The sequence below is a fragment of the Perissodus microlepis genome, chromosome 2, assembly GCF_051167445.1.
Source record: "Perissodus microlepis isolate ML-2025 ecotype Zambia chromosome 2, ASM5116744v1, whole genome shotgun sequence".
In the NCBI taxonomy this organism is placed as follows: domain Eukaryota; kingdom Metazoa; phylum Chordata; class Actinopteri; order Cichliformes; family Cichlidae; genus Perissodus; species Perissodus microlepis.
Window position 1 is genome coordinate 10,932,163 of NC_140462.1, and position 20,484 is coordinate 10,952,646.

The following is a 20,484-nucleotide window of genomic DNA, read 5'->3' on the forward strand; positions in this document are numbered from 1 at the left end:
ACAAGGTGATTCTCAGTCTGTAGCAGCATGACAATGATCCAAAACACAATAGGACAACTATCAGTCATGGCTTGACCTCAACATTACTGAAGTATTGTGGGATCATCTTGACAGAGAACTCAGCAACATCCAAATGAGAGCTTTGTTTGTCCTTCAAGATGTCTGGAAACTATTTGTGAGGACGACTTAAATAAATGACAAAAAAGCTTGACTAAAAGAGTTCAGCCTGTGTCGAAAAATAAAGGTTGTCATTCCAAATTTTGACTTTCAAGCTCATTGAATTGTAAAAACTCTGTTTTTGTCTGATTTACTGTATTTCCATGTATGTTTTCACGTTTCAATAAATCACTGCACTAATTTCCCATTTTCCTAGTAACATACAGTATAAGGAAATGAGCGGTGGCTCGAGACGTTTGCTCATTAATGTAAAAGATGTAAATACAACATAATACAAATAATAATAATAACTTCTTTTGCAGGGAAAAATCTTCAGATCATTGGTTACTCTTGTTGCCTGACAGTTTTAGTAGAATTAAAAAGTTGTTGGCGTTTCCCACCGTTTTAAGTTCCGGAGTTAGTGTAAACGGAACCTTAAGCGCGTGTTCGGTTTCTATCTGTGCTGTTTCCTAAGTAGCACAGAGTGAACCGGATATTATCGGAATGTCAAAGATGGGACTCCTCATGTAACGGTGGATTTTTCTTGAATAGTATGTTTGCTTGTTTTTGGCGTCTTACCGGATGGTAACACATTGATTGGACTTTTTATTTGTGAGGGGAGCACTGCTCGGGAGGACATGGCTCTGAGCCAAGTTAGTCGCAGTGTGCGGCTGCTCTTAGGTCAAATTCAACGCTGTCGGCCAGCCCTGCTTTCAAACCAGACGGGTAAGCAAGGCTAGAAAGCCTTAAACTTTCTATGTGCAGTCATAAAAGCTGACCAGACTCTAATTGTCACACAGCTCGGTGTCTGAGTCAAGCAGCTTCTCAGCCAGAGCCATCCGCGGATGAAAATGAAGCCGTGAACCCGACCTTTGTAAACAGAAATCCCCGCAACCTGGAGCAGATGGCTCTGGCTGTGAAGGATCGGGGCTGGAAGACAACCTGGCCACACCGGGAGTTCTACCACAGGTCTGTAAAGGTTTAAGTTCTTACTGTGAAATCCAGAATCAGACTGAGTACCACCGTGAGGGTGCATCCTGTTGTGATGGACTTGTAAATTACTTTCTAACTTTATAGTAACAACTGTTATGAGGTAACATTGTTAAAAGGTTATACAGTAACTATATTAGTGTAATTAGTAATGTAACCAGTTACCTTATCAAACTAAATTACACATTTAAAATGACTTCAGTCCATGAAGGATTATGACTTTGTAACAAGCAGTGACACAGTCATGTTCTTGAGATGTGTTGGCGCACATGCATTGATCTAAAGAAACAGTCAAAGACACAAGATGAACAGAAAGAATTATATTTAAAAGTATAGCAGTTGTTGGTAACAAAATTCAAAGAGAAATGGAGACAACAGTCATGTGCATCAACCCCAAATTGGATCACAGCTTACAGCATACAAACATTTATCTATTTATCTAAATGTATTAATTATTTTCTTAAATTAATGTTAAGTTGTATAACTAAAATTGGGAAACAAAGATAACTGTTTTTATATTCACTACTATTATTCTAGATTATACGAATATTCTGTATTTGTTCTACCCCATTGGGTTCAGAACTGTCAGTATGAAAGGACACAAACGTAATGTAATCAGTCAGGTTGATATGAAACATAGCATATTCATGCACAAAGAACAATTATCTCTATTTAATTTCCTCTCGTGCCTGTCATTGTTTCAGGTTGATGTTCTCCCGTAGCCAACACCATGTGACAGCCCAAGTGTTTTCCAGCTGCTCCCCTATTCCGGTGCTTTCTTGTTCGACCAAAGAGTGGGCTGTGAAGAAGGAGCTGGCTTCTACAAACTGCGTGGCAGCCTGTCAGGCAGTGGGCGAGGTGCTGGCGCATCGCTGCCAGCAGGCTGGCATCACCAGGATGGTGTATAGGGTGATTCCCTGGACATACCGCTCAGATTCTGTGAGTACATGCAGCAGGGACTGGAAATAAAGTTACTGTCATTTTCCTTCACTTAGGTAGGCATTTGCTTCACGTCTCTCTCTGGCTTTTCTGTTTTGCAGGTTCAGTCTTTCAGAGCTGCAATGAAAGCAGGAGGAATAATTCTAAGTGAACCCAGAAGGAAATACATTGGGACCTGACTTTAATTCATCAGTCAAATCAGCTGTTTTGTATAAATCTGCTCTTTATCCCCATTACCCCTCTCTTTTGTTAACTATTACTGTGCTGATATTAAGATTACAACTGCTACAGTAAAACATAGGAATCAAAAGAAGGCTTGTCCCTGTGCCATGTCTCTTTTATATTAAATCAGTCTCCTCTGGTTTATTATTTAATCAAAAAATAAAGGTTCTTGGTTTGAGTACAATAATTTATTTTTTACTCAGGTGCTTGTAAACAAGAGTGAGGTGCAGGCAGCAGAGAGTCTGTTACACTATGGAAATGGATGACAATAAAAACCAATCACTGATCATTTTAATCATAGTACAGTGTGAAGTTGGCTCAGGCGGTGGGAACAGTGTGTTGGGATTATAAAGTGCATGTTTTCTTTTTTCCTCTTTTTTTCCCCTAATAGTGAGCATGCAGGTTAAATGCTTTCATTTTTTTTTTTTTTAGCTTGGGTTCACTGGATAAAAAGTAATACCAGCATAAAATAAGAAATGTCCTCATCAGCATCTAGTGAAAACAGAACATGGAATAATTTAAGTTGATCCATTCAAAGTCCATATAAATACAAACTCAAACCCTGAACAGTGTCTTCTCACAGGCTGGTATAAAACACAAAACATGCACCCAAGCCATCAGCAATTATGTGACTATATATACTGTAATTGTGCACAAACTTGTAAAGTCACATTTATGATGACAAAAAAGTGGCAAATGGTACAAGAGAAATGCAATATATTACCACCACCTTGTACTTAAGCTAAAACATTAAAAACATCATTACAGAATCACTTTTCATTCTCAGGTTGAAGGCACTCATGTAGCCCTGGAGCCAAAATATAATGGATGAAAATAAAATGGGTGGGAAAGGTTCCTAGCAAACCGACATTTCCTTTAAATATATTGGCACACCGGCACAGAGGAATACAGTTTGGCAAACTGGCGTATGCCATAAAACTGGCCATGACATAATCCATAATGCACAGCTTAGATACAGTGAAATCCTCCATATCTGCACACGGTATGTGTTGTGAGAAGGAGGAAATGAACACTTTCTGCTTTGGGCTGGCAGGATACAGCCTCGTATAAGGAAATTAAAACAGTTATTGCATAGATACCTCTGAAGTGTTGAAAGGAGAGCTTAAAAAAAAACGGAAGAGGGACTGAGGGAGCTTGGCAGGGACATGCTGGTTCATATATGTTTGGATACCTTCATAAACATAAAACATAATAATACAATAATGCACAATGATTTCAGCTATCAGATATCCTGGCTTTCACTGGTACAGCAATACTGCAGCATGGCCCTTATAAAAATCAACTATCTACTATAGCTTGTATGAGGTGACATATGCAATCCAAGACCTGCAAAATATAAATTAAGACTTTAGGATCATTGTATAAAAACCTTGGCATGTTCCCAGAGCTCACGTTCCTTCTTTTCTCCTCTGTGCCTCGTTTATAGTCCCTCTTGTACCTCCCTGCTTGTTCATCTTTTTAATCACTTTGCGGCTTGCTTTGGCCCGCGCCCGGCTGGCTGGATGGGTCAGGTGAAACATCCACACATGCTTTCTGGTGAGTGAGACACCGGCGCCCATAGCTACGCCTCCGCTGTCCTGGTGACCGCCTCGGACTGCCAGGCATCTTTGAAAAGAACAAAGTAGGAAAGTACAAAGTTCTAACATTGGGATTAATTCTTCAGCAAGAAATCTACTCCACAGATACATCGCAACCCCAAATGCCTCTGAATGCTATGTGACTACCTGACGTAAACCTCGGTCAAAATCTAACTACACGTTGTAGCCGGCGACTACTGTGATTATCCTGCTTAAGTACCGTCAATACCTTCTATTTCTGGCTACTTATTCACAACAGTTTTTTAATTTATCAGTGATGGCATAACAGTCCTCGCTTCAAGATAAGGAATAACAACGAAAGGACTCACAAATGTCAAAACTATTGGAACTGATGTAAGGAAATGTACAAAGTAGACAAAAACTTGACAGATAAATATTTTTAACTGTAACTGTGAGATGATTAGCACCTAAAGCAACACAACCATAAATGCTGCCAAAAATAATGTTGACCCCTGAAGTGGATTACATCATAATCTCTAGAAAGATTCACACAGAAGACTAAATCAGCTACTATTTTGGTAGTATAGTTACTGGCAGGACACAAGGTGTGAAAAAGGGGGGATGGAAGGCCTTACAGGTCCTTATATAGAGTCAAACTAAAGATTTTGATTAAAAATGAAACCTAGTTTGGGTGTTTTTTCCAATAAGTATGTATGTAGAAATATTAACATAATCACAAGAAGAAAAAGTTGCTATAAAAACGGCCTCCAGTGCTACCCCTCAGTCTCCTAGTAGTAATGACAATATAAAAAATCCTACATCACTTCATTCTTGGGGTGACGACAATGCTCCATCAGCCTTTTACAGCTGAGAGGTAAGAACCATGACTCATATAGTTAAAACCTTATTCATGAGCTATTTCAAACAACAGGCTTTGCTACATGTCCTCAATCTAAATTAGCCATTTCCAAACTGTCAGCTTAACTACAAAGAGGAGGCTAGAGAGACCAGCACTCTGCTTCTTTTACCTGATCATATCCTTTATCCACATCATCCATCTCGCTGATGGACTGCATTAATGAGTAGAGGTTCATTCTGCCACTACGATTAACACTCGGCATGACCTGGAGATTAAAGAGAAGTAAAAAGATGAGTAGCCTTTGATGCACTCTGCGTGAACATATGAGGACAAATGTAGGTCAGGCAGTCTGCTCACCTTTTCTGGTTCATTTACAGTAATCACAGGGCCTGTCTGCACAGGGTCTTGGATAGTGTCAGACTTTGGGGCAGGCTGTTCAAACACCTAGATGAGGTTGATAAGATATAAAGGAGTTAAAGCTGTAAAGGTAAAAAAATAAATAAATCCGGATTTTAAAAAGTGATAAATTGCTCAGGATCTGATTACCTCACAGTCTTCCCCTGAGTCATTTTTTTCATCTGGAATATCTACGCCATCATCCTCATCAAGTCCGTCATCTTCCTCATCATCTTCTTCCTCCTCCTCATCTTCTTCTTCTTCACTTTCGGCTGTCTTTTCTTCCTCCCCTCTTTCCTCGTTTCGAACTGATTTTTGTCTTTGGTCTCTCGACTTTCGCTTCCAGAGAGCACTATGGCGCTGCTGGCTGGAATGATAAATGCACACGGAGCACATTCCTCAACTGAGCTCCCAAACTACAGAGAACAGAAAAAAAAGAGCACTAGGCCTAACCTTGCACTGAGGATGCCGCTGTAGGTCTGGAGCTGCTTCATGAAGCCCTCATTGGGCTTGATGATGGACCGGCGATCCCTGACGTAGGTCAGTGCCACATCCAGTGTCCAGTGCTGCTGCTTCATAGCGTAGGCAATCACTGTAGACGCAGAGCGGGACACGCCCATCTTGCAGTGAACCAACACCGCCTGACCACTCTTCCTGTAATACACAAAGATGAAGACGTAAACTCACACAGTGATTTTGGATTTTACTTAACAAATATTAAGTCGTGAAGGGAGAACTGCTGGGATGTATACACACATGCAAAATAATGCTCGGCAGTAAAACGCTTCTGGTTTGTGAACATGTGGCAGCTTTAAAACTGGCTGAGGAGCTGAACAAATTTAAGATTTGAAGTTTTAATTGTAGGGTAGCTTGGCCTTCTCTCACAGGTTTTGTTTCAAGACTCCAAACTGTAAACTGAAAACACAGAAGCAGTATTTTTCTATTTGCGTTGTGTGAATACTGCCTGTCATGATGTTTCACAACTCAGTCGTCGTTTGTAGACATCATTCACACAGATTAGACTTGAAATGGGAAGCCGAGTCACAGTGTGAACTGCGAAATTGGTGGTTATGCCAATCTTGATGGAATTCAATATTTGAGGAAACGTAGCCTTTCATTTTCTGTTAAAAGTGGGCACAGAGACCGACAACACTCTCAGCAGTGTCCATTAAATATGAAGCTGCATGAAGCAAGCATAGCTCATCATAAAGACTGGAAACAGGGGGAAGCACTTCATCTATAAAGGATTAAAGTAACGCATATAGTGCGCCAGTGCTGCTAAATCTCTCTAACATTTTATATTTTACACTCACTGGCCACTATATTAAGTACACTGTTCCAACTCCTCGATAATGCAAGATGGATGGAAGAACGGTGATTTCACCACACAACCATCTCTGGGATTTACAGAGAATGGTCTGGAAAGACAAAATATCAGCTGACTGGTTCTCTGAATGAAAATGCTTTGTCAGTGTCAGAGGGGACTGATTAGAGCTGACAGAAAGACAACAGTAATTCAAATAATAAGTTGTTAAAACTAAGGTATGCAGAAGAACACTTCTGAATGTATAACATGTCAGACTGTGAAGACTTGTGCAATCTTGTTGCAGACCATGGGAACATAGTGTACCCAGAGCATCTTCATTCTGCCACCTCCACCTCAGCCTTCTGTCTTTTTGTCACTGTCACTGTCAGGTCTCACAACCATCTTGCAAACCTTCCCCTTCACTCTTGCTGCTATCCTTCTTCACAAATAACCCCTGACACTCATCTCCACCCACGAAACCCTGTCTGCACTCTCTTGTGCATTTAAATCATCTACCTTTATTATCTCCACTCCTTTCTTCTTCACCTTTCCACCTGTCTCCCTCTCATTTACAGTATTTTGTCTCGTTTCTACTGACTTTATTTCCTTTTCTCTCCAGAGCATACTTCCAGCTCCCTAGGCTTTCTTCCACCTGCTCCTTACTGTCACTACAAATCACAATGTCTACAAATATTATAGACCACAGAGACACCAGCCAGACTTCATCTGCCAACCTATCCATCATCACTACAAACAAGAAGAGGCTCAGAGCTAATCCTACACTACCTTAAAACCATCTGCAACTCCTACCCAAAACTTTTATATAGTCATTGCTCCTACTGTAATCAGACAAGAAAGCAAAAAAGGATACATAGTAAAGTGGTTTTTGACTTAAAGGACTGTAGGTCTGTGTTACAATACAGCAGTTCATCATAGACAGACCTCTATGGATATTTAGATTCACACATTTCAGCCCCTAACCGAGCTTCTGTCCCGCTGGAACAATTACAACCCTTTTTACAAGTCTCGATTTAAAAAGCCTCTGGTACCTTGCAGTGTTGATGAAGTTAAATGTAGCTGGCCAATGGGACAGCAAGTCTGTGGCTTCCACATCGTACACTCTGATGTTCATGTAATTGAAGGACTCTGGGAAAAAGTTGTCAATCTCCCTCGTCACATTCAGAATGTAGCCCACGCTGAAAAACATGCAGAGACACACTCAGAGCCAGAGCAAAACATAGTTTACCCTTATAGTGAGTTAATGGGATACAGAGACAGACCACAACACACAGAGCTGCAGAAAGTGTTACAGGTTCAACTACTAACTTGTTTTTCTGCAGCTCCTCAAAATTAGCTGCATTCCACTCGGAGCCCTGAAACCAAATTTAAAAAAAAAAAAAGGTTAAAGAAAGGTCAGAGAAGATGAAAAGGAAAGGGCTGACAGAGCCATCTTCCCTATCGCTGTCAACACAGATCTGAAAGGGGAAGTTACAGTCACATGACAACATCCTGGCACTAAAAGCCATGTCAATTTTTTTGACCAAACAAAAGTGGCTGTACATAATATGCCTTTTAACTCTATCTGACCTTTAACAATGACTCACCAGGTATAGATAGTCAAATATTTTGGAGGGCTTGTCCATCTGAGCCATGGTGACCAGGATCTCATTGTCGATGTACTCCTTGTAGGGTCTCATGTCAAAGCCTATCCTAGTCTCCAGGGTAGCGTGCACCTACAGCAATGCATTTTGTCACATTTTTTAACTTCAGTTATGCTCTAATAATTTGACTTTTTTGTTTTCTAAAACCAACTTCCTGTCTCTAGCTTCCCACACTTCTCACCATTTTGGATGTGAGGTTATCCAGGTCTTCAGTCCTCATGATGTCTCTCAGGTGTTCTTTGATCAGGATCTCACTGGAAACTCTCTCTGCCGAACTTCCCAGAGAACAAAAGGGAAATTTTAGTACCAACTGGCAGGGAGGCACAAGCAATAAGAACAGTTTCTTATTATTACTACATTAATAGCAACATTAAGCAGTGAAAGTGCCGTGTTTAATTAGTCTTTTTGAGGTATTTTCCACTTGATGCTACAGCTGTTCTTTTTTTAAAACATAGGATTTTAAGCACACAACGTTTATGTGTGGTGGATTGTGAATTTTCCAACTCTGGGACCAATAACTTAAAATGCCACTTTAGTAAATTATCTTAACGTACATTATTTTTTTCTATCACATCAACTCCCTTGGCTACTACAAATAAAAGCATACCTCTGTCCATCGCTGTCCTTACGGATCGACTCCAGGTCATTCATGACCTCCCACTCATTGAGGCAGTTGCGATCGGACTCGATGTGCCGGTGGTAGTGCCGAGCCCATTCCAGCCCAGAGCCTGGGATCAAAGCTGCCTTGATTGCACGCTCACAGCAGCCATGCAACACCTGCAGCACTGACCTTACAGGAGGAGAGAGGGGAGAGGAAAAGCAAAAAGAACATCACTATGTGTATTAACGACTTATCTTGAGATTTAGAGCAAATGAAAGCTATTGATATGCAAAGTGAGCAGCTGGACGCTGCCACAGTGGGGATATAAAAGCATCACTCACCACATGGTCTGCATGGAAACCGGTTTAAAGATTCTGGTCTCTTTTGCTGAGCTCACGCTAAAGCCACTACAGGAAACACACAGAAATGTGAACGCTCATTATTAAGCCTGACGACGAGAAAGAGAAGAAGGAGAAATAAGACAGTAACAGTGTTAAGAAGCATCATTGTGCTACATCACAGTCTGACACACAAGAGAGAAATAATTCAGTGTGATTAGAATTAGTTCTTGTTCTTGTGGAATGAAAACGCGAGGACAGCGATTGAGAGAGACATTAGCACAGTTGGAGGTGTGATCCAGCCTGATGAGGGGGAACATACTGGTGTGACATGGCAAACACACTTGGATGACACTAAAGCACACACGCGCATTTAAAACACAGCAGGTTAAGCACTCCATCATGTTAGCCCAACTGTTTTTAAACCCGACACCTCTCAGTTTACTGAGAGATCAGCTCTTCTATCCTCTTTTGAGCATCAGCAGCCCAAACTGTTTTAATCAAGACATAGCCGGCTATTTGAAGACACACTAAATGTGCTGGAATGGACATTTGATGTTCTTCATGCACTACAATGCAGTCAAAGAATAAATTTATTAAGACTTTAAAGCAGCTAAACTCACTAACCTTTCAATACACAGTCACATAAAGAAACTAACCATACTTTACTTTCATTTCATTATTAAAAACACATGACCTCCATGCTTATGCAATGATGTGACTGAGTGACAGGAGCTGTTGTAGTTCACAGAGAATGATTCAACTCCAAAAATAAGGACATTACTCATTCATATTATCTCTGGCCAAAATCCCAGAAATCAGGCTGCACCGTCTGTGCAGCAGCCTCCCAATCACTTTCTCACACTTGCTTTTACACTGAATATAATCCTTAATCCTTCTTTAAAAACATGCTTCTTACCCATCTCCGTCCAGATAAACTTGTGTATTGCTCCATATTGGCAGTACCAGACCGATGGTGCAATGATCACTAGAAACAGAAGGGGAGGACACATACACACAAGACAAAGGAGGAAATTGTACTTGTTAAACCTTAACCAGGAATTATTAACAGAACAGAAATCATATCTTGTGCAACTGTACACCTTCATCTTGGTTACACACACCTGTCTGAGTTGGGGAAATCCATGCCCAGCAGGATGCTCTCATGTTTGTTGGCCAGTGTGGAAACCACAATCAGATACCTGACTCTTACTGGGCTAACAGAATCTAACTGCACCGCCTGCATGAAAAGATACACAGAGGGAGGGATGACAGGGAAACACACAACTTGTGAGCACTGTGTTTTACATGCAAAAAAAAAAAAAAATAATAATCATGGTTTTCTTTTTAAGTCTAAAGTTGCCAAATAAGGTTGGGTATTTGCAAGTGGTGTAAAATGTCCTGCGTAGTTTATTTTCTTTGGCCTTAAAGGAAAACTCAAATCAGGGTAAGTAAATGTTGTCTTTACAGAGATCATGGCTGGCTCCTGTCCGGTTAAAGGCCTCTACCTATAGTTTTGCTGAAACAAGCTGAAACAAGAAAAGCTACAAGTACAGTTTGTGACTTGGTGCTTTGTAAATAAAACTGAATTGAATTAAATTTTGATGTGACATAAAAATATCATATCACCATTTCATTGCTATAGCAACACCATGCATTTACATTCCCTAGAGCAAGAATAAGACAAGCCCGGGCACGTCTGAGGGCAAGAGCCACAATATGCAAGTAAAAAAAAACAAAGGGGTTTCACCACTTGAGGCAAAAACGCAACCTGGCTATAAAAGTGAAGCAGCTAGTGATGTGCAACACAAAAGTAAACAAATGTCTTACATCAACAATGCTGAAGCAAGCTTCATATGACAGGAAGCAGAAACAGTGGATGGAAATTACTAATATATATTGTTTGGTCAAAGCGATGATACCAATCCAAACGGAAAAGGAGGGCTATAAGCAACCTGCTGAAAAGCTCAACCCAAGAAACAACAACCCAAATGGAAAACATTTTTTAGTTTTCTTATGTGACAATATCATGCTCCCCCTGAAGAGTTACAAGGTTAAGTTACTTCAGCTGTTAATAACCCAAAGAATAAAACAATTATCTTATACTTTAACTAAATTTTTTTTTAGGACAAACACTACCTGACTTTGCCCCTATTCTGTGTTATAATGCTGCTGCTGGTACATTGTTTCACAATTCAAATTTGGAAAGACAGTAGCTCATTGGAAAACAAAGTTTGAAAATGCCTTTCATTTAATTACTCTTAAAAATCCAGCTGCCTGCAAGCATCAATAAAATGTTGTTCCGTATTTTTCTCTATACATCAACAATGTTCTTGTCGCAAATTTGCTTGGAATATTGCGATATACTTTCAAGATTAAATTGCCCACCCATCACACGTGATATTTTACTGATGCTTCCAACCAGGCAGTTTCACACATGCAGTGGTGACTGGATATTTTCGGGATCTTATCCAGGAGGAGCTTTATGTGCTGCTAATTTCATAGTACAAAGTCTGTGTGATGCCTTATTAAGCCAATTTGAGAGTTTGAGGCAGGTAGTTTTTTTGGCTACTATACAGAAAATTAAATGGGAGTATTGTGCCTTTCTTCGTGAATGCTGTCATCAACACCAAATAATAGCTCTGTACATAGCCACAAATTTTCCTATACCATACTATATAAATATTACAAGAATAATATTTACGCAAGTTAGCTTGATGCTAGTGATACTGAGGACCTAAAAGCTGGTAACTCACTGTCTTTAAAGGTTTGGGACTTGTAGTGAGTCACTGAAATTTTCCCTTTAGTCACCTACCCTCTGAAAAAGTCAATATGTGCAACAACACTCACCTTTAGGTTGTCTTAACATCATAAGCCATAATATTTACGACCTTTGCCAGTGATACAATCGTATAAGTTTACTTGTTGATCAAAGACAAAAATAAATTGTTTCAGTGTGACATTTTTCTGATTTTGCTGATATGATTTGTAAAGACACGAGTCCTCACCAGCTTCACTGTATCTTCTGGTCTGAGGTGTTCAATCATTGCACGGAGATGTGTGTGGCGCATGTCTGGCGCGCCGCTGCTTTGCTTGACAGGAGAAGTCGGGGTGCGAGACGTCTCCTGATGAAGGCTCCCGCTCTTGCCATCTTCCAGCAGGAGGACTGCCCCTTTAACGAGGGCAAAGCTCTCTCTACAGAGTTACAGAGAGGAGGTTACTGCTGCAGCCATCAAGTAACTGGTTATTGTCTTTCCTAGGTGTGCAGTTTATAACTATTTAAATGTCATGTGGGTTACAGCTACCTTTTCTGAAGTCTTCCTCTTCTTTGGAGGCCTTCATCCTTAGAAAATAAATACATTTAAAAAATAAATCTTCATGATCAGGAATCATGAACAAAAAAAAAGTCTGGTTGGTTTGTATGTGTGCAGTTCACCACGTTAACTTTGATTTACCTATAATTACATTTACAAAGCCTGTAATGATTTTGTTAGGTAAGCTGTTGGCAACTACAATAAAGTGAAAATATCTAGCTCCCAAAAGAGGGTCAGAGAAGATGCTGGAGATTCAAATGCTACTTAAAATGAAAAACCTGTTACACAGTGTTTCTAATGCTCTCAGAATTAATTCATTCCAACTTAATAAAGACAACGGTGCTGAAAGAAGCCAACAAATATCCTGGAAGCACTAGAAGCACTGTATGTACACATGTATGTACATGTTTGAGTGTGATGTCTTTCCTGTATAAAATTTGGCCACAGAACAGTGGGGGGGGAAAAAGTTCCTCGGGTGAAATGTGGTACAATACAGATAAGGTGCAGCAGTGAAGAGACAGACACAAAGAGCTAAGTGGCATGAGGGAGGCGGAGTAACAATAAGCAGGTAAACAATGGAATAACAGAAAAAAAAATAACAGTAAATGAAAGAGAAATGCAATGTGTAAAGAGGGAAGGGGGGGAAGAAACAAGAGAAGTAGCAGTAGTAACAAGGGTTTACAGAGAAAGAAACTTGAGACAGTAACATTACCTGTTACGCAACTGACAAGTCCAGACAGAGTCAAGAAAAAGAGAAAGAAAAAAAAAGAAACAGAAGAGGAGAAGTGGGCAGGAGCCAGGAGCGGAACGATGAGGGTTTGAAGAAGGAAAAAAAAAAAAAGGAGAGAACACAAGTTAAGATAGCAGAGCGTTTAGATTCTGTGACATAAATATGCAAAAAATGAGACTCGGAAGCACAGTCAAGTTATTTATGGTTTAATTTGCAATGATAGAGACCAGAGGGGAAAGCCAGGCCTTTGACATAATGCTGAAAAAAATATTTATGATACAGCAGGAGAATGAGAGAAGAGGAGATGTGAGTGACAGAAGCGGATGATAGAGTATTGATGTATGCATTTAACAGGTACAGTGGGCCTTTATATGCATAAAGCATCTGACAATGCTTTAACAAGAGTTATATCTGTGGTATTTCTACCATGTAAGCCTATCAGTGCGATCGCATCCCTGTCTACAAGTGAAAAACAAATCTGCCTTGTTATCATTCAGGCAAATGTAGTGATGATATCCACAAAGGGACACATTCAGGAGCCGCTGCAGTTCACGCCAACCTTTTCAGGGGCTGGCATGAATGGCTTGTAGTCAACGTTCTGAATCATTCTTTATAAAAGAAAAGTAAACAACATATCTGCTGACACGATGCAAAATGTTTGTGTACAGCAAAACGGGGAGATAACTGAACTCACTGGCGCAGTGGAAATGGATGGGATCCTATGCAGGGTCAACAGAGCCATTGTGCAGGTCCGTCTGCACTTAACCTGCTGTTTCTTGCAGACCTAGACAGGCTCTGCTGGTTCCTCAGCCAAAACTGTGCCGTGGGTGGGGTCAGTACTAGTATTATTTTCTGAAATGAAACATGGATGTTTGGAATTCAGTTACGTTCAATAAATAAGCTTGGTATCAGTGTGGTTTAGGAAGTCAGGAAAAATTGCTGCTGAACCATTTTCACAAATCCAGGTAAAGCGTAGTTGTGCAATATGAGGAAATACAATATCCAAATATTATTATTATTATATATATATAGCATCCACGTGCTGTCATATTTCTGTACGGATTACACCACTAATGGCAAACCATGGCTATATTTACAACATCTTACCATAATTGACTTAAAGAAGAACTTTCAGCAATATCTAAAAACAGCATGCTCATCTAATTATTTTATATATAAAAAACGTCATATTTTATAGATTGTAACTTTTAATAACAATGGATCAATTACCACCATTCCTCCCACAGAAATCAAACGGCATGACTTTAGCGCTGCAAAACCCCCTATTGTGTACATAACAACACGAACACGATTAGAAGCAGCCACAAAAACAACACTGCAAATGGCATTATATTAAAACAGATAAACCGATAACTGAGCCTCATGCTCGTTAGTTTTGTGCTGAAACACGCAGTCTATATAAGGATGTGGCTGGGGTAAAAAAAATATATATATCGGCCAATAAAGATTAAACAGAAATTTAGATAACTGTTGGTTCCCCGTGGTTTGCAGGTTCAGACGCGTTCAGCGTAAATGTGTTGAAGTTAAAAGCATATTGAAGTTAAACTACTAGAAAAAAGAGAGAGAGAGAGCCTCTTGCCGCTACCTTGGCTCTATTATTGACACATGAACACCGCGGTAACGCCTTCGTAATATGACAGCAAATATGCGATACGGCTTCAGCTCGGTGCATGCGGACAATAAAGTTATTTCTTTCCTGGAGCTGTTATCGAGTGAGTTATCGTAACTACATGGTGTTAATACTGACAGACGGGTTCGACGCAAAGAGTAGGTCCTTTTGCAGTGATCACAAACAAGCTAGCAGTAATATGTAGCCTCTTACAGCCAGTCTTGGCATTCAACAGATAACCTCTTAAGCCTCAAGAAGGGCTTTTTCTTACCTCTCCAAGCTGGCTCCTCACTCTAATTTCCTGCTTCGGAGCCTGCTTGTTTTTCTTCCGTACCGAGAGCTCCTTATTCCGCCCTCTGTTGCTTTCTGAGGGTGAGGACTTGACCATTTACAGAGCGCAGAGGCTACTCCTCTGGAGAGTTTTTTTTTTAAACCAGCGAGCGAAGAGCAGCGTCGCGCGGACAGAGCGAGCAGGAGGAGACGGTGACGTCTTACGCAAGCAAACTGTTCAGGCGCGTGAAGAAAATTAAGCATCTAGTTCATGTCTAGTCCACGAGTCTCTAGAGCAGTAGGCTGAAAGATTTTACACGTTTTGCTTTTGCTGTGCTGCTGCAGAATCAAATAAATATGAAGCAGCAAAAGAGGAAATATTAAGTCAAAAGGTTTGCACGCGGTAAGTGCGTTTCACTGTAGGGGGCAGCATTGAGCTTATAGGGTGAGTCCCAACAAACTGCATGTCGCTAACAGGGAGAAATCATTTTGGATATACAGTGGATATACGTTTTGAGCCACTCCTTATTTAACAAGTAACCTCTATATTTTAGGATAGATGGTAGGTTATTGGGGGGGGGGTCACAGTTGTAATCGATATATTGGTATCGATCGAGCCACCAATTTCAACGCCGCTGTTATTATTGGCTCGATGCTAGTGCGATATTATTCATATTTTGTTTGTTTTTAATATTTTCTTGGGACCATTTTGCCTTTATTTGACTTGTAGCGATAGTGGAGACAGACAGAAAGCTTGGGGGGGGGGGGGGGGGGGGGGGGGGTGACACGCAGCAAAGGGTCACAGGTCGGATTCAAACCTGGGCCACTGCCTTCTGACCTGCTCGTCCAGTGAGCTAACCTGAATCATTTCTGTCTTTTAACTTTAGCATGCAGTTGTGTGAATTAATTCTTTAATTTTTATTAAACTAAAAATATACTTGAAACATCCATTATTTAAAAAAAAAAAACAATTGTCTGAGTCATTTTGTGTTGACTGTCAGGTCTATTTTATTTATAGCCTATAGCACATTTAACCAACATAAGCTGTCTGATTATGAATTCATATACACATGCCTGTAATGAGGATCCCCGGGGAAAAAAACTTTACAATTGTGTACTTTGACATTACTATGCGCATGCGTTTTACGACCACAGTTTATTGTTATGGTTTTGTCCACTCCTTTCATTTTCATCCCGCCGGGTGGCAAGGGGTAAAATCGGAAGAGTGATGTAAACATTCCTTTACTGGGATTGCTGAATGATAATCCTATTATTGTCCCCCCAAAAATGAATAAAAACACGTGGAAGCAGGCTTTAACTTAGTCTCTGAACTCTAACCAATAAGACAACAGGCAGATGGATACATGTCTTTTATGGCTATCATTAAATTTTATTCGAATTGTATGGGAATGCCAAAAGAAGTAGCGAGTCAAGTATCTGCACACCGTCCCTACCACGCAGGCGCAGTAGTGTGAGTTCGACTACTTCCTGGCGTCTCGAGAGTAGCCCGGGCTCTGCTGACGTTGAAGGTTAAAAGCTTCAAGTTTCAGTCTTGAGTGTGCAGGTTTTCTGTCGTTAAAGTGGGATGCAGTCAGCGGGAAAACTCATGAAGGTTTTCATAACGAGGCGCATCCCGCAAGAGGGGCTGAAGATCCTGTCAGCGGCTGGAGTGTACGAAGTGTTTTTGTGTGTGAATGAACAGCAAGCTGTCCTTAACAGTGTTGTGCAGATCGGCTCATGCACGCTGTGATTCATGTTTATACACTCGTGTTGCCACACCATTACTCGCAGTTTTCTCTGCTTGCACAAGCTAGCCTGCATGCTACTTCATGCATCTCGTTCTTGTCGTGTCTCGTTGGAAGCAGGTGTGAGGTGTCTCAGTGGGACTCCGATGAGCCTGTCCCGAGGGCAGACCTTCTCAAAGGTATTCAGGGGACTCACGGTCTTCTGTGCCTGCTGTCGGACAAGATCGATGCTGAGGTCCTGGAGGCTGCAGGTACGCACTGCCCTCAGGTGGTAGGGTGACCAGATCTAAGCAGACTAAATAAACAGTATGAGTATGGGTGATTTTTAATAACGCTTTTGATATATTTATCACCAGAAATAATAGTTTTCCCTATCTCCCTCTTTCTGCTAATCACCTCATGTGTGTTTTCCTAATTTTCATTCCCTGAGGGACAGTGGGGGACAGGAGATATAAATGCTGTGCATTCCCACACAAAGTGGGACACTTGATTACCCTGTTTAGTACTGATTTGGATCTGTCTGTCAGGGTCTGTAGCACACTGGAATGGAGAAATGTTTTAAAAGTTAAAACTAGCTGCTCAAGCACCTGTTTTTGGTTTCAAAGGGTTGCTGGAAGTCTGAGCTGGAAAGGCTTGTCCATTCAGCCACCTCAGCCATGCTTTGTTACCACAACTGCTGCAGAAGCAATGAACTACTTTAAACCATGTGCAAGAGTTAGTGTAACCTGTAGTTCAAGTGTATCAGTAGAATTCAGCTGAGGGGGGACAGTGACTTTATTTATCAGGCCTGAACCCCTCAGGTCAGTCCATAATCACTGTTAATCATTCAGCTTATATTGTCTGGATGAAGATGGCCATTTTGTTGCTTTTAACCTCGGGATTTGATTACATTTATTTGGCAGCTACGTGACTGCTTAGCTGTTTTGTCTTTGATTTCAGGGCCGAACTTGAAAGTGATCAGCACGCTGTCTGTGGGATTCGACCACCTAGCCATCGATGAGATCAAAAAACGGTGAACCAACTGAACTTCACTTTTAACCAATAACAGGACACACTATATGCCTTCTCAGTTATACCTATGTTTTGTTTTCAACAGTGGTATTCGTGTTGGATACACCCCGGATGTCCTGACTGATGCCACAGCGGAGCTGACTGTGGCTCTGCTGCTGGCCACCGCTCGCAGATTACCAGAGGGAGTGGAGGAGGTGAAAAAGTCAGTCTCACCTGGTTACACATTTATACTAAAGAGTGAAAATCATATTATTGTTTCTCTAACCTTTCAGCTCAAATTGCTGATATTATTTATACAGTGATCACACTTTTTCTTCCCATAAGTGGTGGCTGGAGCTCATGGAAACCTCTCTGGCTGTGTGGTTACGGTCTTTCTGGCAGCACTGTAGGAGTCATTGGACTGGGACGCATAGGTTGACTTTACTAGCTTCATAACCATATCTAATTTGCAAAGTCTGATCAGATTTTCCTCCTAGCATTTAAGACTTGATGGTAGTTGAATAACTGCTTGTGTTCGTGTGCAGGCATGGCCATAGCTCAGAGACTCATGCCATTCGGAGTAAAGAGACTTCTGTACTCTGGGAGAACAGCCAAGCCGCACGCTGCTGAAGTGAACGGAGAGTTTGGTAAGGAATGAATAGAGAAATGCACACAGCGAGAGGGGGATGATAAAGCACAGCAGGGTAGAAAGGGGAGGGCAGTAGTTGTAAACCTAATTTAACCCTGTTTCCAAAGGCATGTGGATACAAAATGTAAATTATACAGAATGCAATGTGTTGCACATCAGTTAAACCCCACATTTAACTGTAAATGGCTGGATTGAAACAAAGAAACTACCGTGAAGATGGCATCTGAGCTCTTGTGCAAATTTACACACAAGGCCTGTCCAAAGGTTTTATTCCTGGCAATTAATGATGTAGATTTAATACGTGGTAGATTTAATGGATGGATAGATGGAATAGAATAGAAAAATAAAGATCAAATCACAGTACTCTCAAGTTGCTGAAGGGATTAAATAAATTAGGATAACACCATCTTACATCATCACTAATACATCCACAAGCCTTGGTATTTCCATCATCTTTAGATGTGACAATAAGTGCAACATATTTACTTCTACTGCAGATTTCTGTCTGTGATAAATGCAGCGCTGCCCAAGGGCCCAAAGATCACAGACACAGCCTTGTCCCTTGTTTTGTGAAGCAGACATGATTATTGTACTTTTAATGTTTTGTATGTAGTGTTTACAGAGTGGTGAACCTCTCTGTCTCAGTTTTACTCACATCCTCTTTTTATACCCAGTCAGGCCTTTTGTTCCTCTCCTTTTAAAGGCGATGCTGGCACTGGAAGCAAACACTTTACAAAAAACAGGATGTGTGTTCTCATTTAGGGCTTAGAAAATTGCTTTATATCCTTATTTACATTGTACATAACAATTTTTGGAGGAGTACATTCACATTTATATTCCAACAAACTGGGTTTTGGGAAAGACGTTCATTCAAAACGATAATGAAGTGATGTGGATGAAAAGAATAAGTCACGGTCGGGTACATGATCAGTGTTGGCTTCATAGTTTCATAGTGGATATTTTATTGATTGTTAATCTGCATGTTTGTCCTGTGTCACCTCTTCTGTTGATCAGTTCCCCTGGACACACTTGTGTCTGAGAGCGACTTCATTGTTGTTTCCTGCTCCCTGACACCAGAAACCCAGGGCATGTGCGACAAGAGTTTCTTCAGCAAGATGAAACCCACCGCAGTCTTCATCAATACTAGCAGGTAGACCAGTGTGTCTAAAGGGGGTAGAGGATCGGACCGCAACAATAATCTGTGCCCTTGTACTTTTTTAATAACAATAAATCCCCATCATCATACAAGAATTATTTGATTTAGGGGGGCTGTGGTGAATCAGGAGCATCTATATGAGGCACTGAGCAGTGGACAGATAGCCGCAGCTGGACTGGATGTCACAACACCTGAGCCACTTCCAACAAACCACCAGCTTCTCACGCTAAAGAACTGCGGTGAGCAGAAAGTTTGTTCCCTGCGTAGATGTCTGTTTCTGACCTCTAATGTTTAATTTACTGTTTAAAAAAAAAAATATTTTCTGTCCTGTTTTTATCCCATGCAGTGGTGTTACCTCACATTGGCAGTGCCACCTACTCCACGAGAGGCGTCATGTCGGCGTTGGCAGCGCGAAACCTGCTGGGTGGTCTGCAGGGCACAGACATGCCCAGTGAACTCACCCTATAAGAGCCTCAAAGTGAGCCGCTGTGCCTCTTCTGCTGACAGCAGAAAACAATAATGAAGTGATGTGGATGAAAAGAATAGTAAGAATGTAGTTCAGTCACGGTCGGGTACATGATCAGTGTTGGCTTCATAGTTTCACTTTAATCTGTCATTTTTGACACTGATAGCACTTGTTATATTCATTGTGCATTTTTGAGGAAGGAAATGATCGGTGCATTTTTGTGAAATATATTCAAGTACTTTAAAAATGGCCTAAATAACAAACCATCGGCGCTTGTTAACCCTAAAACTTCCCAAAATACACTATAATGTATTCTTAAAACTCATCTCCCCCATTTTAAAATGCAATATTTACCATGATGAACTTCCTTATCTGCACTTTCTCTGCTAATACTTCATGTCTCCCGTTACTGAAACAGCATAACACTCCAGTTTTTGTAATGAAATCTGATTTTTCTGAAGAATAAAAAGCCAACTTTCATGCACAAAAGTGTGTAATTTTGTATTA

At 40.8% G+C, this 20,484-nt stretch overlaps 3 protein-coding genes across 3 annotated transcripts; 2 read left to right on the top strand and 1 right to left on the bottom strand.

The window, feature by feature from the left end:
• Nucleotides 1-616: 616 nt before the first annotated feature.
• mrpl18 (mitochondrial ribosomal protein L18) lies at nt 617-2,398 on the top strand. The gene is made up of 4 exons (XM_084945567.1): nt 617-882; nt 957-1,125; nt 1,851-2,085; nt 2,187-2,398. The coding sequence occupies exons 1-4, from the start codon at nt 795-797 to the stop codon at nt 2,262-2,264; spliced, it is 570 nt and encodes a 189-aa protein (XP_084801693.1). The 5' UTR covers nt 617-794; the 3' UTR covers nt 2,265-2,398.
• LOC146392343 (protein phosphatase Slingshot homolog 3) lies at nt 1,452-15,181 on the bottom strand. Its single transcript, XM_084945556.1, has 17 exons — nt 14,973-15,181; nt 13,766-13,923; nt 12,333-12,370; nt 12,036-12,222; nt 10,152-10,267; nt 9,947-10,015; nt 9,031-9,096; nt 8,696-8,878; nt 8,270-8,363; nt 8,032-8,160; nt 7,754-7,800; nt 7,477-7,623; nt 5,575-5,775; nt 5,272-5,488; nt 5,083-5,169; nt 4,895-4,990; nt 1,452-3,933 (listed from the first exon to the last, which is right to left on the bottom strand). The coding sequence occupies exons 2-17, from the start codon at nt 13,811-13,813 to the stop codon at nt 3,787-3,789; spliced, it is 1,872 nt and encodes a 623-aa protein (XP_084801682.1). The 5' UTR covers nt 13,814-13,923; nt 14,973-15,181; the 3' UTR covers nt 1,452-3,786.
• Nucleotides 15,182-16,421: 1,240 nt separating this feature from the next.
• Nucleotides 16,422-20,466, top strand: grhpra (glyoxylate reductase/hydroxypyruvate reductase a). The gene is made up of 9 exons (XM_084945592.1): nt 16,422-16,642; nt 16,837-16,967; nt 17,656-17,728; nt 17,813-17,929; nt 18,052-18,140; nt 18,252-18,353; nt 19,370-19,505; nt 19,620-19,750; nt 19,858-20,466. The coding sequence occupies exons 1-9, from the start codon at nt 16,557-16,559 to the stop codon at nt 19,977-19,979; spliced, it is 987 nt and encodes a 328-aa protein (XP_084801718.1). The 5' UTR covers nt 16,422-16,556; the 3' UTR covers nt 19,980-20,466.
• Nucleotides 20,467-20,484: the final 18 nt, after the last annotated feature.